Source organism: Ahaetulla prasina, chromosome 7, assembly GCF_028640845.1.
Source record: "Ahaetulla prasina isolate Xishuangbanna chromosome 7, ASM2864084v1, whole genome shotgun sequence".
Taxonomy (NCBI): Eukaryota; Metazoa; Chordata; class Lepidosauria; order Squamata; family Colubridae; genus Ahaetulla; species Ahaetulla prasina.
The window spans coordinates 62,316,625-62,340,982 of NC_080545.1; the positions used below are offsets into that span (position 1 = coordinate 62,316,625).

General features: G+C 37.2%; 3 protein-coding genes and 1 long non-coding RNA gene across 5 annotated transcripts in view; 3 read left to right on the forward strand and 1 right to left on the reverse strand.

The window, feature by feature from the left end:
- BLTP3B (bridge-like lipid transfer protein family member 3B) overlaps window positions 1-3,174 on the reverse strand; it is a 59,868-nt gene extending 56,694 nt beyond the window's left edge. The window contains exon 1 of the mRNA XM_058190587.1: window positions 3,041-3,174. Within this exon, the coding sequence (XP_058046570.1) occupies window positions 3,041-3,084 (44 nt within the window). The 5' untranslated portion in view covers window positions 3,085-3,174. The remainder of the gene's footprint in view (window positions 1-3,040) is intronic.
- On the forward strand, window positions 2,525-4,241 carry LOC131202066 (uncharacterized). The gene is made up of 2 exons (XR_009156052.1): window positions 2,525-2,716; window positions 2,836-4,241. It is a non-coding gene; the product is annotated as an uncharacterized LOC131202066 (long non-coding RNA).
- A 5,287-nt stretch (window positions 4,242-9,528) lies between these two features.
- On the forward strand, window positions 9,529-19,232 carry ACTR6 (actin related protein 6). 2 transcript variants are annotated; one of them, XM_058189874.1, is made up of 11 exons: window positions 9,529-9,818; window positions 10,579-10,696; window positions 10,933-11,001; window positions 11,513-11,583; window positions 11,708-11,843; window positions 11,925-11,981; window positions 13,520-13,618; window positions 14,149-14,224; window positions 14,394-14,565; window positions 16,202-16,340; window positions 18,655-19,232. In XM_058189874.1, exons 2-11 carry the CDS (start codon window positions 10,647-10,649, stop codon window positions 18,782-18,784), a joined length of 999 nt encoding a protein of 332 aa, XP_058045857.1. In that variant the 5' UTR covers window positions 9,529-9,818; window positions 10,579-10,646; the 3' UTR covers window positions 18,785-19,232. The 2 variants fall into 2 exon arrangements, with proteins under 2 accessions (XP_058045857.1, XP_058045856.1); XM_058189873.1 differs by having other exon boundaries at window positions 11,460-11,583; window positions 18,655-19,230.
- A 4,408-nt stretch (window positions 19,233-23,640) lies between these two features.
- SCYL2 (SCY1 like pseudokinase 2) overlaps window positions 23,641-24,358 on the forward strand; it is a 39,619-nt gene continuing 38,901 nt past the window's right edge. Inside the window, exon 1 of the mRNA XM_058189872.1 lies at window positions 23,641-23,794. The gene's annotated coding sequence lies outside the window, so the exon portion shown is untranslated. The remainder of the gene's footprint in view (window positions 23,795-24,358) is intronic.

Sequence of the window (24,358 nt, forward strand, 5' to 3'; positions counted from 1 at the left end):
TGCATGAATGAGTGAAGGAATGGTGAAAACTAGTGTTGCAAGGATAGAAAGTATTAACAGATATGGTGAACAGTGTTGCATGAAACTATATTGAGTTAAATTTCCTTTTCTTTTAATTCCCATCTTTAATTTCTTCTGCTCACTACTTATCACTCATTGTCTACATTTTGCATAATGCTGCTTACTCAGAAATAGCATGTGGTTGTATGCTATATTGGTCAAAATAAAATAAGCTACAGTAATTCAAGTGGGCTATTTGAACAAAAAGCACTTTCTGAATTAAACGTTATCAGATCTTCTGTCAACATCTAAGTAGATAAAAATAATAAAAATTCTTAATCACGGAATAACAAATGCTTCCAAAGTGTTAAAACATTCATTTTACATTATCAAACATAAACATCTTCCATAGATCTTTATATGAGTCCTCTCAGTTCTTCATTTTTCTGTTTTGAACAGTTGCAGAACAGTAATTTGGGAAATTCAATAATAGTTTAATTATATTCAGTCACTTAAGAGCATGCTTGTCTTTTCTTTTAACTGGGGCCATCACTGCAAATCTTCATGTCAAATGTGATTCTAAGTAGATGACAATGGATTAAAATAATTTACCATAGAATGTCTTTGTTATAGTTGAGCAGATAAGTATTTGTACTGTTACACTTTTAAGTAGAGCATGTTGATGGAAAAGATTAAAATAATTCCATTTTAAAATTAAATGCCACATAAACTACAGAATTCTGCACAAGAGAATCAGTGTGAAAATGGGAGAAATAAGGCGTGCTTGAGAATTTAACTCAAAAAATGCCAAGTTAGATATCATTCTTGAATATTAAGAGATTTTGAAGCTGGGAATAGTTAGGCTAACTCTAAGTGAAAGAGTACTGAGTGTGTTGTGTGGGGAGCTGACATTTTGACCTTATTATGAGTCAAGTAAATTTATGACAATTCCCATAACTGCCTTGAAACCTAAAAGTCAGTAGTCATGCCATTTTTGGGACTGCCTGATTTCACTATGGAAATCATGACGTAAGAGTATCTGCATAACCCTTAGCATAAGAACAGAGATTACTTTTTATTAAGAGTCATCATTTAACCTGCATGCCAGTAAAGCAACATAAAACATTACAATAGTGTACACTTTATTATTTAAATAATTGTTCATAGGAAAAAAAACAGAATGAACAAAAATAATCACATCCAGTTCCTTGGATCATGCAGAATTCTCCACTAAATTCATATGATCTAGTCTAAGATAGTCAGAATGACAAAGACAATGAAGTATACGACATAAAGAAATATTTGAAACAAACACAGAAGCCAAATATTTTAAACAGTTTTGTCTTAAACACAGTAAAAAAAATAGCTTCTTCATAATTATATATAATTATTTCAAATTTTCAGTATTTTCTTTTTATTAAAAATGCTTCTTAAAATACTGTTGTTTTGGATTAGTTTTAAAAGAACTTCATTTTAAAAGTTTAAGTTGAAAATAATTTAATAGGGACAATGCATTTATTTTTTCTACGTGTCTTTGGGTGTACAATACACCAAGAGAAAACCCATAATTCATAATCATCTTGGAATTGCTTCAGTCTAACAAAGGCATGTATGCTTAGGAAATAATCATGACTATTATTGTTTATATAATTTTTATTGATATTTCACTTTGCTTTATCAAAAAGCTGATGCATTCAGGAAAAACTGTCAATCAAATAACTACTTATTTTCTTGGGATGTTCAGTTTATATGAACCAATTAAAATATTGACTGGCTATCAATATATAATTTCACTATTGTCAGTAAAATAGACTATTGTTCCCGTGTTATGCCACACACTCATTCCTCAGTTTTCTCTAATTTTACCAGCTATTCTTTCTATTAATGAAGAGTCCCCCTGAATTCCATGAGGTTTATTTTTAAGCAGATATACAGGATTCTATTCTAAACCAACAGCATATTCCAAACTTGTACCTTTAGTTTTTAAGTCACGAAATTGTTGTAAAAACCAAACCAAGACACGAGTACAAACCACTTGACCAAATGTAAAAATACTTAGTTCTTATTAATAAATTTATTTAGTTTGGCAGAAATAGATATATAATTGTACATCCCTCTCCCACTATTCCTAGCATTTCGAAAAGCACCATCAAATTACCTCACTCACTATCATGCCCACCTCTGTACCGCGTTATACTACCGTAAAGAAGCATTGTTCAGTTAACCGCTACACTGAGATGGACGGCACATAAATCTAATAAACAAACATCACTGCTTCAAACGCCTAGCCAGCTTTAAAGATTTATAAAAACTGCTCAGCAATTCTCCTCCTTTCAGCTACAACTAAGGGAGCAGGGAGGGAGCGCAGTGCTGAATCACAACCCTTAGCAGGCAACGCGTTTTCCAGCAGGGTAGCTAGCGGTCATCTCAACATAATCTGGCATTAAAAGACAATATTCACGGTGACATCAGCTAAGCCGCCGCTCGCTCCTCCTACGGACAACGTGTCAAGTATAATTAACGATCCACCCACTCTCCCCCGTGCACTTTCCTGGATCCACACTGTTCTAGGGACAAGCTGTTCAACTGCGGCGCCCCGTCGCACTGGCAGGTTACGGAGACATAACTCGGGCAACCAAGCTTTACCTCGACCTCCTCTCTGCACCGGCAAAACGAGCCTCGAAGGCCTTCTAGAGTGCGGCAAGAAAAGCCCCGGGTGGGTACTTTTATGGAAAGGCATGTTCCCCGCCCCCAGGATTACTCCCCTCAGCTGTCTGGTACCTAGCGCCATTGCTCTCGCCCCCGCGAATTCAAAACCAGCGTTGTATTTTCTAGCACTCCCAAAGCCACCAAGAAAAGAGCGAAGAACGACCCCACCCCCCGCAGGGCCCCTTCAGACGTTTCCCAGGACTTTGAACCTCGCGACTGAAGAAAATGGATGCTCCCCTTCCGCTTCTTCCGTTGCCGAGTCGTCCTGCCAAGCACTGGGGAAGAACACCGAAAACCGTCCCTTCTGAGGAAAAGCGCCCACGGTACAGACCTGGAAAGGTGCTTGAGGATCTGTTTTTTGATAATGCCCGCCATGGTTCTCGGCTTGTCGCCCGGTTCTTCAGGGAAGGCAAAGAGAGGTGATTGCTTGGCCCATCCCCGCGCGGGACTCCTCCATCCCCGAGAGAAGCAGCGCAGCCGCTTTCGCTCACGCTCTTCCCGGCCCCGCCGCCACCTTGGTTGCAGTAGAGCCAGCTGACAGGCTGAGCTTAATGGGGCGGGGACAAGGGAGACGCGAGACTGTGGGTGCGCCGCCCATTTCTCGGCTGCCGCTGCTGGCTTCTAACAAGGGCGCGAGGAGTTGTGTCTCGCGCGCCTTTCTTGCAACACCTTGAATGAATTCACAAGCGTTGCGGCGCGAACAATGCAATCCCGATTCACCCTGTTGACAATTGCATACGCATAGGCACCGCTAAGTTAAAACCGGAGTTGCTTTTCTACACGAGCACTCTTATTGTTAGTTGCGAAGTCGTGTACGACCCATCACAACCCTATGGACAACGTTCCTCCAGACCTTCCTATCCTCTACCTTCCTATCCTATACCATCCTCTGGAGTCTATTTAAGCTCACGCCTACTGCTTCAGTGACTGCATCCAGCGACTTCATTCTCTGTCGTCGTCTTTTGCCCTCAATCTTTCCCAGCATGAGTACTCTGTCAGCAAAAGTACTGAAAATATCCGAAAGGATTCTTAGACAATGTACAGCTATCATCACTATGTGAATCGTTCAATACAGATAGTTTTCGACTTAGAACACTTTGTGTAGTGACCGTTCAAAGAACGATGGCACTGAAAAATGTGAAATGACCAGTTTTCACAGTTACAAGCTTTGTAGCATTCCCCGTGATCAGGTGTTCAAAATTCAGATACTTGGCAACTGGTTCATACTTATGACCATTGCTATGTCCCAAGGTCATGTGATTACCTTTTGCACCCTTTTGGCATGCAAAGTCAATCGGCAACCAGATTCACTTAACAACCGAGTTACTAACTTATCAAGTGCTGTGATTCACTTTACAATTGTGGCAAGAAGTTGTAAAATGGGGCAAAAGTCACTTAACAGAAATTTTGGCCTCAATTGCCGTAAGTCAAGGACTATATAAATTTTATAGTTAAACTTAGCTACCTTTTCAACAATGGTCAAAAATACAAAGATGTTCTTTATGGCATCCTAAGCCTGGAAGATATTTTTTTTTTAAACTAATCTTATTTCAAACACAGAACACTTCTATTACAGAAATACAAATAATTTGCATTCTAATAAGAGATTTAAAGGGAGATTTGGCAAATATATTTCTGATGCCTTCATTGACCTTTAAGAACATATTCAGTTTATGAAATGATTACTGATTCTGCCATGAAGCTGAAATTGATAAATAAAATTTGTACTGAAAATATTCAAACTGGAATTTAAATCCATATTTAACGAATTCAGGACTATACTATATATAAAATAAACACAAATTAGTAGAATTGAATGAAGTTAGCCCTGTTAAACTAAAAAGTACATACACTTGTTACAAAGGTGTTGCTATAATTTCAGGAAAGAGTTTTTATTTATTTTTTATTTTTTATTTTACAAATACAAGTTTATAAGATAGTAGAGTATAGTTAGGAAGGGTGGAAAGGATAAGCAATAGTATATTGTGAGCCATCCAGAGTCACTTACAAAAGTAACATCTTGCCCAAAGTCATCTAGCTAGTTACCTAAGATGGAACTAGAATACATGGTGTCCTAGTTTCATCAAAATGACTCTCTTATCATCCACTTAAGGTAATATAAGACATTTCATACCCAATGTTTGGCTCAGAGATATTTCATTTGAACTGTAAAAATATCTGCTTAACAAAACTGAAATTAGTAAGAGGGGGAAAAAGTTGTATATTGTATACAGTATATTAAAAAGATACCGTAAATAATGTGTAGGATGTATATCTCATTGAAATTTAAAACTCTAGACTCCAAATTCAGAATGTAGCACAATTTCATTCTACATAAGATTTAAAGATATGAAGCCATTTTAGTTTGAAGCATATTCCTACAGTTTAACCATTTTTCTTTAGAGGGGATTAGAAATTTTTTTCAATAAAAGTATATCAAATCCTTGCACCTATAATATTAAATGCCAATTCAATGTACTTTAAGTAAAGTTTTGTCTTAGTGAAGAAAAAATCTCAGGTTAAAATGGAATTGCAACAAATTTCAAAATTTGTTCCATTTTACAAATGAAAAATGATGAATTAATTTCCAGTTGAATTCTGCAACATTGCTGTCACATACAAAAGAAAATCAATCATTTTACCAATCTTAATCAGAGTACTGTACTAGCTATAAAACATACCACTTCACTCTAACTATAAGATTCAAAGTGATCTTAATGTTTGTTTTCCGTTGAAAATCAGAAAGAAGATGCATACAATTGCACTCAACTCTTATGCTTGAACATTAGACTTCCTACCTTCCATTTTAATAAATGTTTAATTCTATTCTAAGGCACAGTACTTAACAGTTACAATTAAAATAGATTAGAGACAAAAATAGAAATATAAATCTCACTTTTAAACAAATGTAGGATAGATAATTGTTACCTTTTTAATAAAATGTAATATCATTTAAATTGGAACTCTTAAGCTGCAGTTCTCAAATCACAAATTCCATTGTTTAGGCATTATAGAATCCTCTTTTATAACTATGATGCCTAAACACTCTGGAAAGAATTTGTGATTTGAGAACTGCAGCTTAAGATTTCCAATTTAAGTGATATTAAGTTTTTATTCTATTCAGATATTCTATGACCAACCATTTGTGAACATAGCCATAAACATGTAAGAGATTAAAAAAACACAATATGCTTCACTTTTCTTAAACAAATACTATTACTCCTTAATTTTATTATATTACTATTGTATTTATTGCAGAACTATTATTCTGTTTGTTTTCTGATTGCTTATTTGTAGCCTATGACTATAATTAAGTGTTGTACCTTATGATTCTTGATGAACGTATCTTTTCTTTTATGTACGCTGAGAGCATATGCACCAAGACAAATTCCTTGTGTGTCCAATCACACTTGGTCAATAAAAAATTCTATTCTATTCTATTATTGCTCTTTGTCTCAAAACCAGAAAGGAAATAAGAAACATGGTGTTCTACTCCTTTTAAATAGTTTATTATTAATTATTAATTATTAAATAGAAATCGCCAGATCTCATTTTTGCCTTCTCATATAGCAATCAAAACTGAGCATTTCAACGGAGGTTAAAACTTACTTTTATGAATTGAGAGGTGACTTTATATCGATTCAGATATAATGATAATGATTTTTATTGATTTTGTAGAAAGTCAGCACCCACCCTCCTAGAAGAATGAAATATTTTGGGAAAATTAAAAAGGCAGAATATTATATTTCCCTAAAGGAGAAATGGAGAAATATGCTCTTGAAGACAGAAAGCAGTCATCCCCAGCAGATATTTTGTGCCCATCAAGAAAGACTGGGCCAGCCTATTCGGAAACCAGTCCCAGTTTCCCTGCCCCAAGCAGAAACTGAGGCTAGCTTTTAGAAATGCAGATTTGGTAATCTGTTCAGAAAGACTAGGTCTTTCTCACTCAGATAAGCAGCAAACAAACGGTTGACAAAATTAGCTCAAACACCTAGGATTTGCATTTTTTCTTTTGCCTATAGAGCCAGCTATGACCCCTCCATAACCCCTATATGACCCCATATGAATCTGACAACAGCCAATAGAATATTCTTACACAGGAACAGGAAGCTCAAGTGCAAAGCCCAAAGAAGGTATAACCCTTCCTCAACCTCAACTCCATTTTGTCAGCTGCCCAGAACCATAAACCTATGTGGTTCTGCTTCATCAATAAACCATTTCTCCAATCAGCCTCCATGTTTCCAGTGTCGTTCTCCCAAACTGGAACTGAACCAGATGGATATTTCTTCCCACAATTTTAATGTTTTAAATGTGTTCAGTGTTTTGTAAGCTGCTGAGACTGAGAACTGAACAATTTGCTTTGTTCATTATAGTGTTTTTTCTGGAAGAGAACTTTAGGAGTTATAGCAGAATACAAAAGACAGTTTGTATATTTCTTTGCTGCCCTCTAGTTGTCATTCAGGTTTTTAAAAAGCCTATTCATAGCTTCTTCCTTCTGTTCTTTTCAGAATTTTCCTACCCATTTTGAATAAAAGACTAACCCTTTTTTTCTTTGGTGAGGAGGAACTGGGTCAAATCTGCATATGACAAGGATTGCATCGCTCCCATGTAAAGATGCTGCATCTGACAAGGGAGTTGTAAAATCCTAGTCCTGCAAGTAGGCTTCCATTCTTGGAACAGTCTGCCAAATAGTTATTCTTGTGAATGCATGCTATCATTCCCAGGAAAGATGGATAATGGAGAAAAAGCAATAATATTTAACAAATAGGTTTTCCTTTGCTTTATTGATTCAATAAATTAGTTCGACTTGAAGTAGCAATGAACCAAATTTTATTCAGGCCCTACTCATCTCACAATTAGACTTCTTGTAATGCGCTCTACCGTTGAAGAGCATTCAGAAGCTGAGGCAGAGTGCAGCAGCGTGGACAGTTCTTGAGGCCCAAATAATGGCCCATGTAACACCACTGCTCTATGAGCTGCGTTGGCTGCCAATTCGCTTCTGGATGCATTTCTAGGTGTTGGTAACGACCTTTAAAGCCCTTCATGGCACTGGTCCTGGCCACTTGAAGGACTGTCTTATCCTGCTGGGATTGACCAGCCTCACCTGTGCTGGCAGGGAAGGCATGTTACCAAATATTCTGGCTAGTGGAGCTCAGGAAGAAAGGCCTTCTGTCACTGCACCTGCCCTCTGGGACATCTTGCCACCACAGAGTAAGGGCTTTAATGGGGGAGCATAAACAACAGATCCCACCCACCCCCATCCTGCTCCTGCCTTCCCCATCTTTAATTGGGCTGCAGTGTTTGCTTTTGTATTATTTATGTTTTAGTTTATGCAATTTTTATCTTTTATAATTTCAAGTCACCCAGAGTTACCTTGAGGTAAGATAGATGGCCAATAAATTTTATAAAGGAAGGAAGGAAGGAAGGAAGGAAGGAAGGAAGGAAGGAAGGAAGGAAGGAAAGAAAGAATAAAAAATGAATCAATAAAATAATCAAATATTTTTAAGAAGTTTGGAATGTTTTGTTTCTCTCAGATGAAACTTCCTTTAGTCTAGAAAACACCATTCTGAGGGATGATTCAGGATATAGCAATAAATATTCTTCAAACCAAAAACGTCTTGAGATATGGACAAAAAAGACTTAGGTTTTTTGAGGCCAGATCAATTCTAGCAATTCACTAGAACTGCTTCTAGTTCTGTAATGTTTTGGGAGACTTGAAAATATCTAGGAGTTTCTTAAAATTGCTGAATGAAATGAATGTTTAAAATATACTTTCCACAATAAATTAGCATTAAAAAGAGAATAACATTCCCCTAAAAGATGCAATAAGTCTATAATTCTGTAGACAGTTACTGTTTTGCATGTTATTCTCGTTTGTTTATAATTCATTCTACCTTTCCCTAGAATCAGTTTTATTTTCCAAGTTATAATCAACCTCTGCTGCATCTACCTCTACTGTATTCCTGTTTTTATAGTTTGATCTTCATTATAGAGATTTATAAGTAGAGTCACCTTCTGAAATTCAGCCAGTTTAGTCAATAATATTCTTTTACATGTTGTTAGCTTACAAACATGAAGCTACAGAACATTAGTCTCCCTGTATTGAAGATAATCAAGGAAAGGGATTGTTGTTTATTACAAGGCTCTAAGAAAAATCCAGTGGGACTTTCCATTAAACTATTTAAAATTATAAATGTATTTTTAAAATCTGCAAACGTGCATTACATGGTGATTCACAGGTGTGATCCAGTTGAATAGCTTAATCTCATTGCAGCTAGTTCTTCTTACCTGAGAAGAAATACTTCTTACAGAAATATAAGATATAGTGAAACACTTCATTGTATAGGTTATTTGTAGCTCTTTATAAATACAAACATCCGGTGGCAAACTGAGTTACTTATACTAAGAGTAATGGAGAAATATATTTTAACTATTAGGAAAAACAAACCTGCCAAAATCGGGCCCCAAGTAATTGACTACTCCAGCCTTCCTGTGTAATAAAATATATATTTACTCGGAATTGGGGAGCTGGGGGGAAAAATCAAACTCCGCCGATCTACAAAGCATTGATGTTACTGTAAAGATAGGATTGATTCCGGTTTAAACTTGGTTAGAAATCGCTCGCAGAAATCCCTTTTATATTCTCCCGTTCTCATGCCAGGGTAATGGCAATGACCTGGAGTTTTTGAATGTGCGAACGTTTTTTAAAAAGAAAATCATCACTCCTAGAAAGTCAGACATTATAAAGAATGAAGAACCGCTTTATATATTACCGCGTCTTGTTTAAATTGACTAGTTTCACCTCCACCCCGGAACTAAAACAACGAACCGGAAGAGCTATAAATTAGAATAATAATTTTTATATGCATGTATCTCCGCTGTTTGGCGATTTTCGTATCTGTATGGGTCTTTTCCCATTCGTGGGAACATTGCAATAGTAGCCTACAACCAGGGAAATTTCCTCGCCTGATGCGGAGGTTTTAGGTGTTTTTTTTTCCTAGGCAATGGGGCGGAGTCGAGGGACCTAGACATGAAAGAAAAATGGCGACGCTCGTGTTGGATAACGGCGCTTATAATGCCAAGATCGGGTACAGTCATGCTCATGTCAGGTGAGCTTGGTTTTGGAAACAGTTATGGACAAGATGGAACCCTGTGTTCAGAAACATCGTTTTAGGACAATTTACGATTAATATATGGAGTTTCTTACATATTTCATATAGGGATGCATCAGGATGTATTGTTACCGTGAATGGAGAGAAACATTCCCAAACTGTACGTTCCTTAACAAACGCCCAGATTTTTTTAAATATGAAAACGTCGTTTATTGAACTGTGTTGTTCATTATAAAATGTTTTCCACCAAGGGGAATTTGGAAGAATCTCTTTTCTATTTACAGATGGATCAACGATTTTCGCAAATACACCTCATAGCAAACTTAGTTTATTTGGAGCCTTCTGATGCACAGGAACTAATCCTCCAACTAGATTCTGGATAATTGTCTATGTGTGGTGCTCAAAATAAGAGTTAATAATATTTTAAATCCTGAGTCTCCTTTAAGTTTCATTTGTGTTTTTAAGGCTTTTCTGCGAGTAAAATCATGAGGCTTTTTGCAGAAAATATGCATAAATGATTTGAGAAATATTGAACTGAGAATTCAATTTAACTATATGAAACTTTATTTTAGAGTTTTAGGCCCCTTGGCATTGGTTTGCTGCTTCCAACTCTAATAAAATATATAACTTAATAGAGCTTTTCCTTTGAAAAACGTTTTGATATTGACAGTATTTTATTTGCTTTGTTCACTTACAGATGATAGCTTGTTTAAATACGTATTTAGGAATCCATTGATTTTTTTTCTCCTTTCCACAGTGTCATTCCCAATTGTCAGTTCAGATCAAAGACTGCTCGTTTGAAAACATTTACAGCTAATCAATTGGATGAAATTAAAGATCCATCTGGACTTTTTTATATTCTCCCTTTTCAGAAGGTAACTAGAAATATGTCTCAATATACATAATTTTTCCACACTTAATTTTTTAAATAATTATAACTTCATCCTACATGGATGTTCATTCAGCTGAACAGAGGAAAAGCAGTTACATTTTCATCAAAATTTAATGAATTTTCATTTTGATTTCTTTTAGCAATACAGTATTTCCAACAAATATTAGTTGAAAAATTGGAATTATGCAAGTGTCATATTTGTTTCTTTTTTAAAAATAGGGATACTTGGTTAATTGGGATGTTCAGAGGCAAGTATGGGATTACCTTTTTGGAAAAGAAATGTATCAGGTAACTTGCATTTTTCTTTACCTTGAATATAGAAGTAAGACAGCTGTAAAAGGCATTTAATCATGGTATTTAAAACAGTTGCTACAATAATGATTGAAAATAAGTTTTGCTTTGGATTATCTGCGGATACCATTCAGTTTTAAATGTGCTGTGTCCAAACATGCAACTGATCATTGTGGGTATTCTTGAACATTGAAAATGGACTGCCAGTTGATATATTAATTTATTGTGGAAAATATATTTAAAATGGGTTGTTCATTCATTTTATCCAGCAATTTTGTAAGAATCCTAGATACAATCTGAAACTTGCTCAGAACAGTAACTTAGTGGGACTGTGTGGGTCAATTTAATAATAAAATATAGCTTTAATATGGATTTTGAATTAACATTGGAAAGTTGTTATGTCTGAAGTTTTATTTTAAAACTACTTCGAGTTCTGGAAATGTTTTCCTTTACAGGTAGATTTTGTTGATACTAACATAATCATCACAGAACCTTATTTCAACTTTAGCTCAATTCAAGAGTCTATGAATGAAATATTATTTGAAGAATACCAATTCCAAGCAGTTCTCAGAGTAAATGGTGAGTGATATTGTCCACTGTCCAGATAAGGTGCTCTTCATCCTGACATTGATTCAACACATTTAAAAATTATTATGTCAGTCTGCTAATAAAAATAGCTATAATATGACATATTGTGTTTTAGCTGGAGCTCTTAGTGCCCATAGATACTTCCGAGATAACCCATCAGAATTGTGTTGTATTATTGTGGACAGTGGATATTCTTTTACACACATCGTGCCTTACTGTAGAAGTAAAAAGAAGAAAGAAGCAATAATAAGGTAAAATATTTAATTATTCATAAAAAAATTTTTTTGCTTTAAAACTATATGAAAATTTCAAGCTTTGTTTTTAATTTCCAGAATTAATGTTGGAGGAAAACTCTTAACCAATCATTTAAAAGAAATAATCTCTTACAGGTAAAGCATTTATTTTGATTGTACAAAAGTACCTTATTGAACCCCATCATCAAACAAATCATGCTAGATTAAGTTTATCATCTTTGGGAGAATTGCTACTTAAATTAACCAGAGGGATACAGTAGTCATACTGTATGTATCTGGACCTCAACAAAACTGTCAAAATGTTTCAAGATATTCTCTTTAATGAAATGGTAAAATATAGGCTAGGTGATTCTGGTGTTAGATGGATAATTGACTGAATGACAATATCCAAAGATCTAGAAAATCTTGAGAAGTGGACTAAAATTAATAAGATTGATATTAACAGGGAGAAGTATAAAGTTCTGCATCTTGGTAGGAAAAAATGTATAGAACAAATATAGGTTGGAGGAGACTTGTCTTTGTCATAATACATGTGACAAAGATTGTCTTCTGTTGTTATTAACTACTAGTTCAACATAAACCAGGAATGCAGTGCAGTTATTAAAAAGCCAAATGCTATCTTATAGATAGTCCTCATTTAGTAACTGCCTCATGTAACAACCATTCTGGTTACAAGGGTGATAAAAAATAACTTTATGACCAATCTCACACTATGACCTTCACAGGTCTATAAAGCTAAGGAAAGCTGAAGTAAGATCATTAGCGCAGTAATGGTTTCACTTAGTGATCACTTAACAACCAAGTTGCCAGTCTCAATTGTGTTTGCTAACACGGATGGCATGTACATTAAACGGGAGAAAAGTCCAGATCATGGGAGTAATTGTTCTATTCTGCACAAATCAAGTCCCATTTACAAAACTCTATTCAAATGTTGTCACTACAGATAAAAAATGGACAGTGGCAAAGTAAATCCAGGGGGAAGTATGCAAAGGAAGCCTGAGGAGTTAAATTATCTGGTTAGGGTTAGTCCTCCAAAAAGATAGCAGTCTTCAAATATATGAAGATCTTACATAGAAGCAGTGGTGGGATTCAGCCAGTTCGCACCACTTCGGGAGAACCGGTTGTTAACTTTCTGAGCAGTTTGGTGAACTGGTTGTTGGAAGAAATCATTAAGGCAGAGAACCGGTTGTTAAATTATTTGAATTCCACCACTGCATAGAAGGAAATGTGGGACTTATTTTCTCTTGTTCTTAAGAGCAAAACCAAAACCAACAGTTAAAATTATAAGAAAGGAGATACAGCGCTGAGCAGGAAATTGGAATAGATGACGTCTAAAACTGTTTCAAGCTCTCTGATTATCTACCTATGAATTCATTGGAGCAATCTTGGAAAGGAAATGCCATATCCTTCAGATTCAAGGATCTATGAAGTTTAGCAGTGTTTCCCAACAAATTCTTAACTAGAACTTACTGATATGATTCTGATTTTAATTCCTCAATTTACCATTAAAGTTAGTAGCATACCTAAATCTGTAGAACATTAAATGTTCTACAGATTTAATAATCTTGCAGTGGACTACAAAATACAAAGTTAAGTAAATTTCCTTCAACACTTATAATAAACTGGCAAAGCAAACAGAATAACTTTTTAAAAATTTATTGTAATTTTTCTAGGCAGCTCCATGTTATGGATGAAACTCATGTGATTAATCAAGTGAAAGAAGATGTATGTTATGTTTCACAAGACTTTTTCAAGGATATGGAGATTGCCAAGTATGGTCTTTTAAAATATATTGGTTAAGTGTTGCTTATTTTATTAAAGTTTAGAAATTTATAGGGCTTGATCCTAAAAAAGCATGCCACCGAGTTAGGCTAACATTTTTGTAATTAAGATATTCTTTTGAGCATGTATGAAATGTTTTATCTTCTGGGCCCCATCATACAAATCTGGAAGGAGAGACAAAGATCTTTGAGAAGACCTTTGATTAGGATTTCAGTTTGTGATCTGATCCACGGAAGAAGTAGTGTGTCATTTTCTAGTCCACTTTAAATAGACATTTTTGCCCATAAAGGTGACCTAAAATATTTTAAATAGAAGAAATAATGATATTCAAGATCAAGGATGTGACACATTTTTTCTACCTCCAGCATTTATCTAATAATCATTTTAAAAGCCCATTTCATTCTTCAAGAGTATTCAAGTTACTATACATTATATTAAAATATAAAAATTGCTGTGGAATAAATTGTTTTGAGAAACTTTAAGAAATTACTTAATACATTCTCAATGAATTCTGTTCCAGGTTGAAAGAAGAAAATACAGTGATGTTGGATTATGTTTTACCAGACTTCAGCACAATAAAAAAAGGATTTTGTAAGGTAATAAAATCACTGTAACAGTGTTTAAAGTTTTCAATGTGTGTAAGTAAATGACAAACATTTGTCAATTTGTTGTATGTTGTGTTTGCATATTAAATATAGTCGTTGACTAACACTTAATGAAAAATATAGACTTTACCACTATGTGTTTTATAATTGTTTGATGTAGCCAAGAGAAGAAATGGTGTTAAGTGGAAAGTACAAAACTGGTGAACAAATACTTCGTCTTACAAATGAGCGATTTGCAGTTCCAGAAATACTCTTCCATCCTTCGGATATTGGCATTCAAGAAATGGGAATTCCTGAAGCCATTGTTTATTCAATTCAGAATTTGCCAGAAGGTACATTTATTAAAATGGTGTCGCACAGATGCAAGGATCCATCTGTGAAGTATATTGCAAAACAAAACATTTTATTTTGCTCAAGTAGCTTACAGTTTTAAAGGCAATGGCTTAATTGTCTACAACTATTTTAATATTGATATTTGCAATAACTACATGTAGTTCTCAATCAATTATCACTCATTCAGTGATCATTTGAAGTTACAATGGCACCAAAAAGTAATACTTTGAACTGGTCCTCAAGATTCTTACTGTCCCAGGAACCCTATGATCATGCAATCAGGAACTGGATGCTTGGTAACCAGCTCACACTTCAACAGTTGCAGCATCCTACAACATGTGATTGCCATTTGTGACCTTCCCTATCGGGTTCCCACACACAAATCAATGGGGAAGCTTGCAGGGAAAATCGCAAGACATTCACATTCCAGTGGCTTTTTTTTCGTAGGAGCCTTACTGTGGTACCTAAACACACTCCTCCCAACCACCACCAACACACCCTCATACACACTTTCCCACCTGCAGCACCACACTCAAAAATGGTTGCCGATTCATCCAACAGCAGCCAACCATGGCCTTGCCATATTTGTGCTAAGCCTTGACAGTCACGCATCCTCACACACTTGGCCACAGCCACACCCATCCCCCACTATATTCATGCCATCTTCAACAGCCATTTGTGCACATTCTTCCACTAGGCAGCAGCCATCCCTCAGACTGCATGACAGCCACCCATTTATTTTTCCTGAATCCCGCTGTAACCACTGTCAGCCTACTTGTGATCCACCTGGGACTTGCAACTTTCTGCTAACTTCCCTATTGACTTTGCTTATTGGAAACTGGCAGGAAGTTGCAAGGAGGCTCTCACTTAATGATCTGCAGTCCTCACTTAACAACGTCAATGGTCTAAGCTATGTGGTTATGTGACATCACACTTTTCAACTGCATCGCTTAGTGACAGAAATTCCAGTCACAATTGTCATGGTAACCCTAAGACTACTTGCATTTATATTAAGGATGCTACATCTATAAAATTTGCAATAGATAAATTTAGAATCCAATATATTTTATTCTGTAAACATAGCTTCTGGTGTACAAGAATTCCTGTTCTGATTTCTCTGGTATCAAATTCAATAAAAACATTAAAAATGATTAAATATCTAGTTAAAATATAATGACACATTACATAGGAAACCAATGTTAGTATTGTGCTATTGTAAAACTGCTGTAATTATCTTTGCACTATCAAGAACGCTGAACAAAACTAAATTAAATATAACAAGTATTGTGAAATATAAGCTGTAATTTAGCTGTAATACATAAATATTAAGATGATGGTAGGAGTGCCTTCATGTGTTTATTCCAGGTTAACAACACAGTCTTAAGCCTATCAGGTGGCTGCAATTAAGGGAATGACAGGGGTATGCATTAGTTATGCTCAGGTGAAGACCTTTTAGCAGGAAGACCATATTTGTTCCTGTTACACTTACAGAACTCCATAATATCAGCAATAATTCCAGTTATTACTATTTTTTAATTCTCAGGCAAATGTAAACTGGCAATTGCTTTTTCTTTTACCATAAACCAAACAAATTAATTCAGAATATTAAATTATCTTAATCTGATTTGTCCACAGAAATGCAGCCTCATTTCTTCAAGAATATTGTTTTAACAGGTGGGAATTCACTGTTCCCTGGCTTTAGAGATCGTGTTTATTCTGAGGTTCGATGCCTTACTCCAACAGATTATGAAGTTTCAGTTGTTCTACCAGAGAAGTAAGTAGTCTTCAATTTACAAATAGGGTTTCTTAATTTTAAAATGTAATTTTTCAATTTTTATATTAAATTTTCTAATATTAATTTAGGAATGAATGTATTCTGGTTCTTTCTGGCATTGTTGGCTATACACACACACACACACACACACATATACACACACATATATATATACACACATATATACATATATATATAAATATATAAATGTAGGTCTTTGGTTATATATATATATAAATGTAGGTCTTTGGTTGTGGTGCAGCATCCCAGGCTGTAATGCAGCATCCTTCTCTGATGCAGAGCCAGGCCAGGGCCCGGGATTCTGTACCACAGCCATCTGCTCAAGACATCACATCACAGAACTCCAGAGGCCACAACACCAGAGCTCAGGAACAAAGGACTAGGACCACACCCACACAGGATGCTGCGAGGCAGCCGACCAATCTGCAAACACCCACTCCATCTACCAATCAAGATGCAACCACACAGCCAACCAACCCACTCACAGCAACATTCCCCACCTCCCCACAGTATTTATAGAGAGACAGCAGCTCCGACCACGCTTTGCCCACAGAAGCTCGAAGCCGAAAGCACCAGCCTGAAGATGATGAGTGAGACCTCATCAAAATGTCGCCAAGATACTCTCAACCTTACACGGGAAAAGACCTGAATATACCAAGACCTACATATCTATACCTGTGAAAACCTATGAATATATATATATATATATATATGTATGTATGTATGTATGTATGTATGTATGTATGTATGTATGTATGTATGTATATGTATATATATATATATATATGTATGTATGTATGTATGTATGTATGTATGTACTCACCATATTATTCCTTTAGGTGTAAGCGGTGTTATGCTACCTATAAACAAGAAGTAGAAGTAGTGGACAAAATATTAAAGTAGAATATAATAGAAAGAAAGACTAAAATTATTCCTTACATTTCTATATGCCTTCCTGTCCTTACAAATCTTTCTTGCTTCCACAATATTCATATAGTATTTTATATATTGCCTTTTCTTCCTAAAATTTCTCACCTCTTTTTTCGGCTTTCATCTGTTTTGTCTATGCATGGTTTTCCCAGTTTTTTCCTTTTGCTCTACCTATCTATCTATCTTATCTATCTATCAATCAATCAATCAATCAAATTTATTTGCCCTCTATCTCACAGTTAAAGGCAACTCTGAGAGTTGACAACATAAAACACATAAATATCTGAGAATTATAAATAAAAGAATAACATTACAAAAACTAAAACAAGCTAAAAAAACCGAAGGCTTTGGAGGGAAGAGGTGGAGGTAATTCTCTATTAATGCACCAACCACCTCCACCAACAGCTTCTCCTTCAGGACGCCATGTCAGCTGGCATGGCCAGGTTTTAAGGCTTTTACTGAAAACTAAGAGAAAGTGGTTCTTACATCCTGTGGCAAGAGGTTCCTATTTTTGTATTGTGAGTACGCCTTCATTGATGTTGCATATATAAACCAACCTACTTCTTTCATATTGATGACTCACTTTGTATTTGTAGTCAAGATGTACTTGACACTTTGTCTTTGAAGGCAAAGGTATTAAACTGTAGTGTCAAACATTTTAATACAGAAATAGTCCAAGAATCAAAATTGGAAGAGACCATTCAAGTTAATGAGTTTAGACCATACTTAATGTAGCAATCCGGTTTCAGCCTGTCTAGCCTTCATGTTAACAAAAGGTAAAGTTTGGATAGCCATTTGTCCAAGATGATAAAAGGATTTGTGTCTTTGGCAAAGGTTAAATTAGAAAATATCTGAGGTGTCTCTCACCTTTCCAATGAAGAGAAGCCGACAAATACTTTTAAAATAAACCACTCCCACGCCAGTGAAAATTTATGATTTTCCTGGTATACCCAGCTCTCACTTCTATAGATATAGGAAGTTGGAAAAAGCACACATACATCCATTTTTGTTTCTTCCAACAAAGATTCATCCCTTACTACAAACCTTGTCTTGTTCATGAGATTTCTAAGCAAATACATAAGTTAAAACTTCTCCATCCATTTAATAAATATTCCATCAAGGTACACCATTTCATATGCTTGCTCTGATTTTCTGGTTTTATCTGCTCACATGGGGCAGGCATAACTTGTAATCATTCCGTTCATTTCCCCTATAGAAATGAATCATAACCGACTTTGTCTTCAGTACAGTCATTGTACATGCATAATACAAGAAATGTTTCTTAGTATGGTTAATGTAAACTAATATTAATTCATAATTTTATATATCTTGCTTTTTAAAAGGGTGTATTATTTATTTTCAGTTCTATTACTTATTCCTGGGAAGGTGGAAAGTTGATTTCTGAAAATGATGATTTTGAAGATATGGTAGTAACAAGAGAAGACTATGAAGAAAACGGGCATAGCATATGTGAAGAAAAATTTGATATTTAAATAGATTACTTCCATGACTGTTGGATAGTTTGTCCATTGTAGTGGCAATATGTTGTAAACTGGTGCTGTGTCCTAGAATAACCAATATTGATGAACTGATTATATATATATGTGTGTGTGTACTTATTTGTGTGCATTAGTATATAAATGTATATGTGTATATATTGTTATTACTCATCACTGAATTCATGGTAAATATATGAATTCTAATGAAAATAACTAGAAATAACTCCTTAAAGGAAGTGTTAATATATCAGAATATTTTGTGGCAGACAAATTTTTAAATGTACAGTACATGTGAAACTTTAATGTATATATGAAACCTTAATTTTGAATTCTAGAAAGATAATGATGAATAATCAAATGTAAGAAAGTTAGTTCATTTTTTAAAAAATATTTAATCTTGATCAATTTATTAAATGGGTAATTTTATCCAGAAGTCCTTTTTATTAGATCTGGTGGAAGAAAAGGGCAGCAACTACTAAACTGAAGACAAAGGAAACAAACTGCAGTGTCAAATCTCTTAATAGAGAAATATTCCAAGGAATTAAAATTGGAAGGGGCCATTCTAGTTACTGAGTTTAGACCCACACTTAATGTAGGGATTAATTCAATTGAAACTTAATTCAGTTTCAATTCTCTCAGACTGTCTAGCCTTCATGTTAACAAAAAACAAAGATTGGACAGGTTGGGTAAGGTTGGATTAGAAAACATCCCAGGGTAACTCAACATTCCAGCCCCCACCATGATTTTACTTGTGAGGAAGGTTTTCCTAACATTCAATTGAAATATGTCTTTTTGTAACTTAAATTCATATCGTCTTCTATGGAGTTTAATAGAAAAGTGCTATAACATACAGTAGTGCTTCAGCTTTCTCGAGGTTATAAGTATCTAGCTCCATTAATATCTCTTCATAGAATTTAATTTGTACTCTTCATTATAGTTCTAACCCTCATTGCTGTTCTATAAATTTGTGGTAATTTCTCCAAATCCTTTGCAAAGTTAGTTTAAATCTGAATACAGAAAAGTAGTGATGGGGATTAACAAAATTTTCAATGCCTAATGTTGGGACATTTGTTCCAACAATATTCTATGATATACTCTACCAAGTATTCTGTCTTTCACACATAAGTTTTACTTATAATAGGAATAAATATGTATAACCTGGCTCCTTGGGGAGGTTGTGGATGCATGTAGCTGGGAGTCAGGAGATAATTTTTTCTCTTAGGGAGGGTGAAATGCCAACCTCGAAAGAAATGGTAATGTGCTGTCTTTTGAAGAGGCTGTTTCTATCCAGCTGTATTTGATGACTTCTTGTCTTCCAAGTTATCTTTTGGAGCAAGATTCTACAGATCAGCGGTTACCAACCAGTGGTCCAAGGACCACTGGTGGTCTGCGAGAAAATTTTGGTGGTCTGTGGAGAAATCTTCATATTTTTGCCGGTGTACTCTGGTGGAGGAGCTGCTCCGGGATGACCAATGGGCCAGTCCTGTGAGTGTAATTACTACAGCTCTGGAATATGGGACCGGCCATGGCAGGGCTGGAAATCTCTGCCCTGGGGTGGCACGCAAAAAGGAGCACAACCCTCTCCCATCAGGAATGAAATAATGGTGCTGTTGCTGCGGGGGAGGGGCGGCACAAGCAGGCCAAAGCAGCGATTGCGATGGCTGGAAGCTGTGGGAGCAAAGCACTACATGCACGTGTGCAGCGTCAGCATTCCACCTCAGTATATTTGTGCCAGCCGGTGCCACAAAGCAGCCCTCGTCTCCTGCCATTTGGGACTCGAAGTGGTAAACGGCGACTAGTCCGGGGAGCAACTAGATTTTCTCCATTGTGGATGCCAGATTGGCCCCCTGCAAGCTCTCATCTCTCGAGGAGAGAAACTTCGGCCAAGCTCCTTGAGAGATGAGAGCTTGCAGGGGCCGATCTGGCATCCACAATGGAGAGCAAAATCTGGCTGCTTCCTGGACCTGACACCTTTTACTGCTCCGAGTCCCAGGAGTCCGAGCAGGAGACGAGGGCTGCTTTGTGCCACCGGCTGGGCAAATATACCGAGGCAGAATGCTGATGCCGCACAAAATAAAATAGAGAAAAGAGACAAAATGAAAGAGAATGAGGGGAGAAAAGAGAGACAGAGTGGGGAGAGAGAGAGAAAAGAGATGAGAGAGTGAGTGGGAGAGACAGAATGAGAAAGAGTGGGAGAGGGAGGAGAGAGAGATGAGAGAGCAAATGAGGGGGAGAGGGGGAGAGAAAGAATGAGAAAGAGGAAAAGGGGGGAGAGAGAGAAGGAGATGAGAGAGAATGAGTGGGAGAAAGATGAGAGAGAAAGAAAGGAGTGGGAGAGGGAGAATGCCTGAAGAACTCCATCCAGTCACTGGGAGTCCAGGTGCTTCAGCAAGCGGCGCTCTGGATTCATATTAGTGGTCTGCTGGATTTAAAATTATGAACTTGGTGGTCCCTGAAGTCCAAAAGGTTGGGGACCCTTGCTACAGACGATAGGGAATTAATTAGATCTAAAATGAAATGGATCATGTGATCCCTTCCAGGATTCACGCATGTACATGAGAAACAGGAATAATTTACCTGGAGCATTACTTTCTTCAGAACTTGCTTGCAGATTAGAGCACTTGACAGCATTCAGTAATTCAGCTACGGTTGAAACAGCATCTTTGAGTCTATGGTATCCTTGTTTGTTGTCAATGTTACCACTAGGATGAAGCAGAATACATGCTGAAATAAGCAGTCTCCTCAGAAATACTAAGACAAAAGATTATATTAAGAAGCAACCATCAAGTCTTTTAAATGCCAGGATGCCAAGATGTTTATGCATCTTATACATCCATGATCCACAAAACCTGAATCTTCTCATAACTCTATTATAGTACCTCAGTTCTTATGCTGATGTTCAAAATCTGATAATATATAAATCAGTTTTGTATCAGCAATTTCTACAAGTGGCAGCGGCCGATACAAGTAATGATAACTGTATAAAGTATGCATTTATGTAACTTCATCATGATGGTGTTTATGTAATTTCATCATGGTGTATACCAGGGGTAGTCAACCTTTTTATACCTACTGCCCACTTTTGCATCTCTGTTAGTAGTAAAATTTTCTAACTGCCCACCGGTTCCACAGTAATGCGCCATGTATTGTCATCTGCACATGCCTCTCGCACGCGCGATGGATTGGGTTTGGGGTGGGGGGGGCACCGGCTATCAGCTCTGCTTGTCTGTTACAGCTGGGTGGTGTGGGGAGAGATGCGCAAGCTATTCTGGGATGAGGCTCTTTTGTTTGCGGTTGCACCAGGGGTGAAATGCTCCCGGTTCGGACCGGATCGTGCAATCTGGTAGCAATGGGAGCAGGTAGTTCAGAGAACCGGTAGCAAAAAACTCTGCCCCCCCACTGCCCACGCCTCGCTGTTCCTCTTCTCTGTCCCTGAAGTGCTTGGTGGTGATATATCTGCAAACGGCTGTGGCACTTCAAAGGGCCGCACTACAGCTGATCAGCGCTGTAGGCAGCTAGTAGACCAGTGCCTCTATTTTTAAAGAAGGCAGACTGGTGCCTGCCAAAAAAAGGCACTTGGTAGACTGATGCCTCTCTGTAAAACACAATTGGTAGACCGGGGCCTCTATTTTTAAAGAAGATAGACCGGGGCCTCTCAGTAAAACGCAATTGGTAGACCAGAGCCTCTATTTTTAAAGAAGGTAGACCGGTGCCTCCCACGTTTTGTATACTTTATTATTTTTATTATTTATTATTATTGACCATGCCCATTCAGTCACTTGACCACACCCACCAATTAAGCCACAGAACCGATAGGGAAAATTTTTAGATTTCACCCCTAGGTCGCACTATAGCGCCATTTAGTTTCACTTACATAACTTGAACTAAACTTATGCGCGGGTGATACAAATAGTATATTTTCAGAAATTTAAATTGTCACAGGGCCTTTTATGAAAACTTAATGAAAATAGTTAAGTGAATCACTGCAGTTGTTAAGTTAGTAATCTGGTTGTTAAATGAATCTGGTTTCCCCATTGCTTGTCACAAGGTTGCAAAAGGTGATCACATAACTCCCGGGACACTGCAAGGGTCATAAATAAATAAATAAAGTCTACTGTGGAACTTTCATGTTTCTTAAAAGGTTCCTAAGGGGGCGTGCATAAGCGCACCAGCATGCCTACCATCCCTGTCCTACTGTCCCCAATTATATGTAATCATTCTATGTGTTTATGGCTATGTTTTGCCTATTTATATCCCTTTTTTTTGTGCCAATTTTTTCATGTGTCCATGTCTATGTCTATATTGTTACTTGTTTCCTTGTACTTGTTGACAAATATGAACCAGTAGCCAAGCGGCTGAATTCTGATTACATGACCATGAGGATGCTGCAGTAGTCATAAGTGTGAAAATGATCATAACTCACTTTTTTGTAACTTTTTGAGCGGTCACAAAACGAACTGTTCTAAATCGAGGATTACTTGTACCACCGGCAGAGCTCATGCAATATACTAAGCAACCACCCAGTAAGCTAAAACTATGCCCTATCGTTGCAACGGGTGAAGTCAGCCTTCGCGATGAGAGGAGAGGAGAGGCGAAAACCGAAAGGGAAGTTGCAGCGTCTTCGGTCTGAAAGCTTCAGCTGAAGCACTCCTGAGGAACGCTCGCCTGGGGGAATGGAACGCGTCCATAACAGCCGCTAGCAGCTCCCCGACCCCCTCACTCCACAGCCGACCACTGGAACAGACAATCAGCTCCCTTGACACCGAAACTACCGTTGGCGGCTCAAGCGGTGGGCGGAGCTTCCTCCGGCACAACTTCCGGCCCTGAGCCCATCTCCTGTTTCTCTCGCAGTGACAACAAGAGGGGCAGGCGGCGGAAGCTGAGGGGAAGGAGTAGCCGGGTCAGGTTTGGGCGGCTGAGGTGGTCGCCATGGCGTAGCCGAGCCTGGTCTGCACTTGGTCAACCACGCCCCACAGTGGGGCTGGATCGTTTCTTCAAGGAGAGGTGAGCCGGATTGAGGGCGGCGAGTGGCCTTAAAATCTTGGAGCGGGGAAGGGCCCCGTTTTTCTCCCTCCGAATCGCAAGGAGGGCCTGAATGGTGTAATCTGGGCAGGCAGGGACAGGGAGAGTTGGGTGACGTTATTCCTCGCCACCGTGTTTTCTGCTAAGGTGTTTTTCTCGATCTGTCCGGAGCGACGTGGCGGAAAAAAAAGCGTAACAAAAGCAAGCTAACAGGCTCTTCCGGTTAAGAGGAAGGGCTGCTTCAACCTTCCGCTTACACGGTGAAAATCTCGTATGTGTTTTAGGCGTTTACTTACCCGAAAGAATTGGGCTGCTATTCCTCCTACATCTAGTCTGACATCTCAAAAAATGCTGCGTTTTAAAAAAAAAGAATAAATGCTCTTAAGTGATTCCTTCGTTAATTACTCTGTTTTTAAACTGGACAATGTAAATGATATTACAGCATATTTTAAAAGTCTGTATGTATATTGAAATACCAAACGGAGCATATAAGTAATATGGGCTGAATATATTTCATGTTTTAATCTGAGAAAACTTGCTTGGGAA

Excerpts from the sequence above, each read along its gene's own strand:
- ACTR6 (XM_058189873.1), top strand. The coding sequence starts at position 9,751 with ATGGCGACGCTCGTGTTGGATAACGGCGCTTATAATGCCAAGATCGGG. Across the intron at positions 11,002-11,459 it reads TTGGAAAAGAAATGTATCAG|GTAGATTTTGTTGATACTAA; the intron begins GTAACTTGCATT and ends TTTCCTTTACAG. Across the intron at positions 11,584-11,707 it reads AGCAGTTCTCAGAGTAAATG|CTGGAGCTCTTAGTGCCCAT; the intron begins GTGAGTGATATT and ends ATTGTGTTTTAG.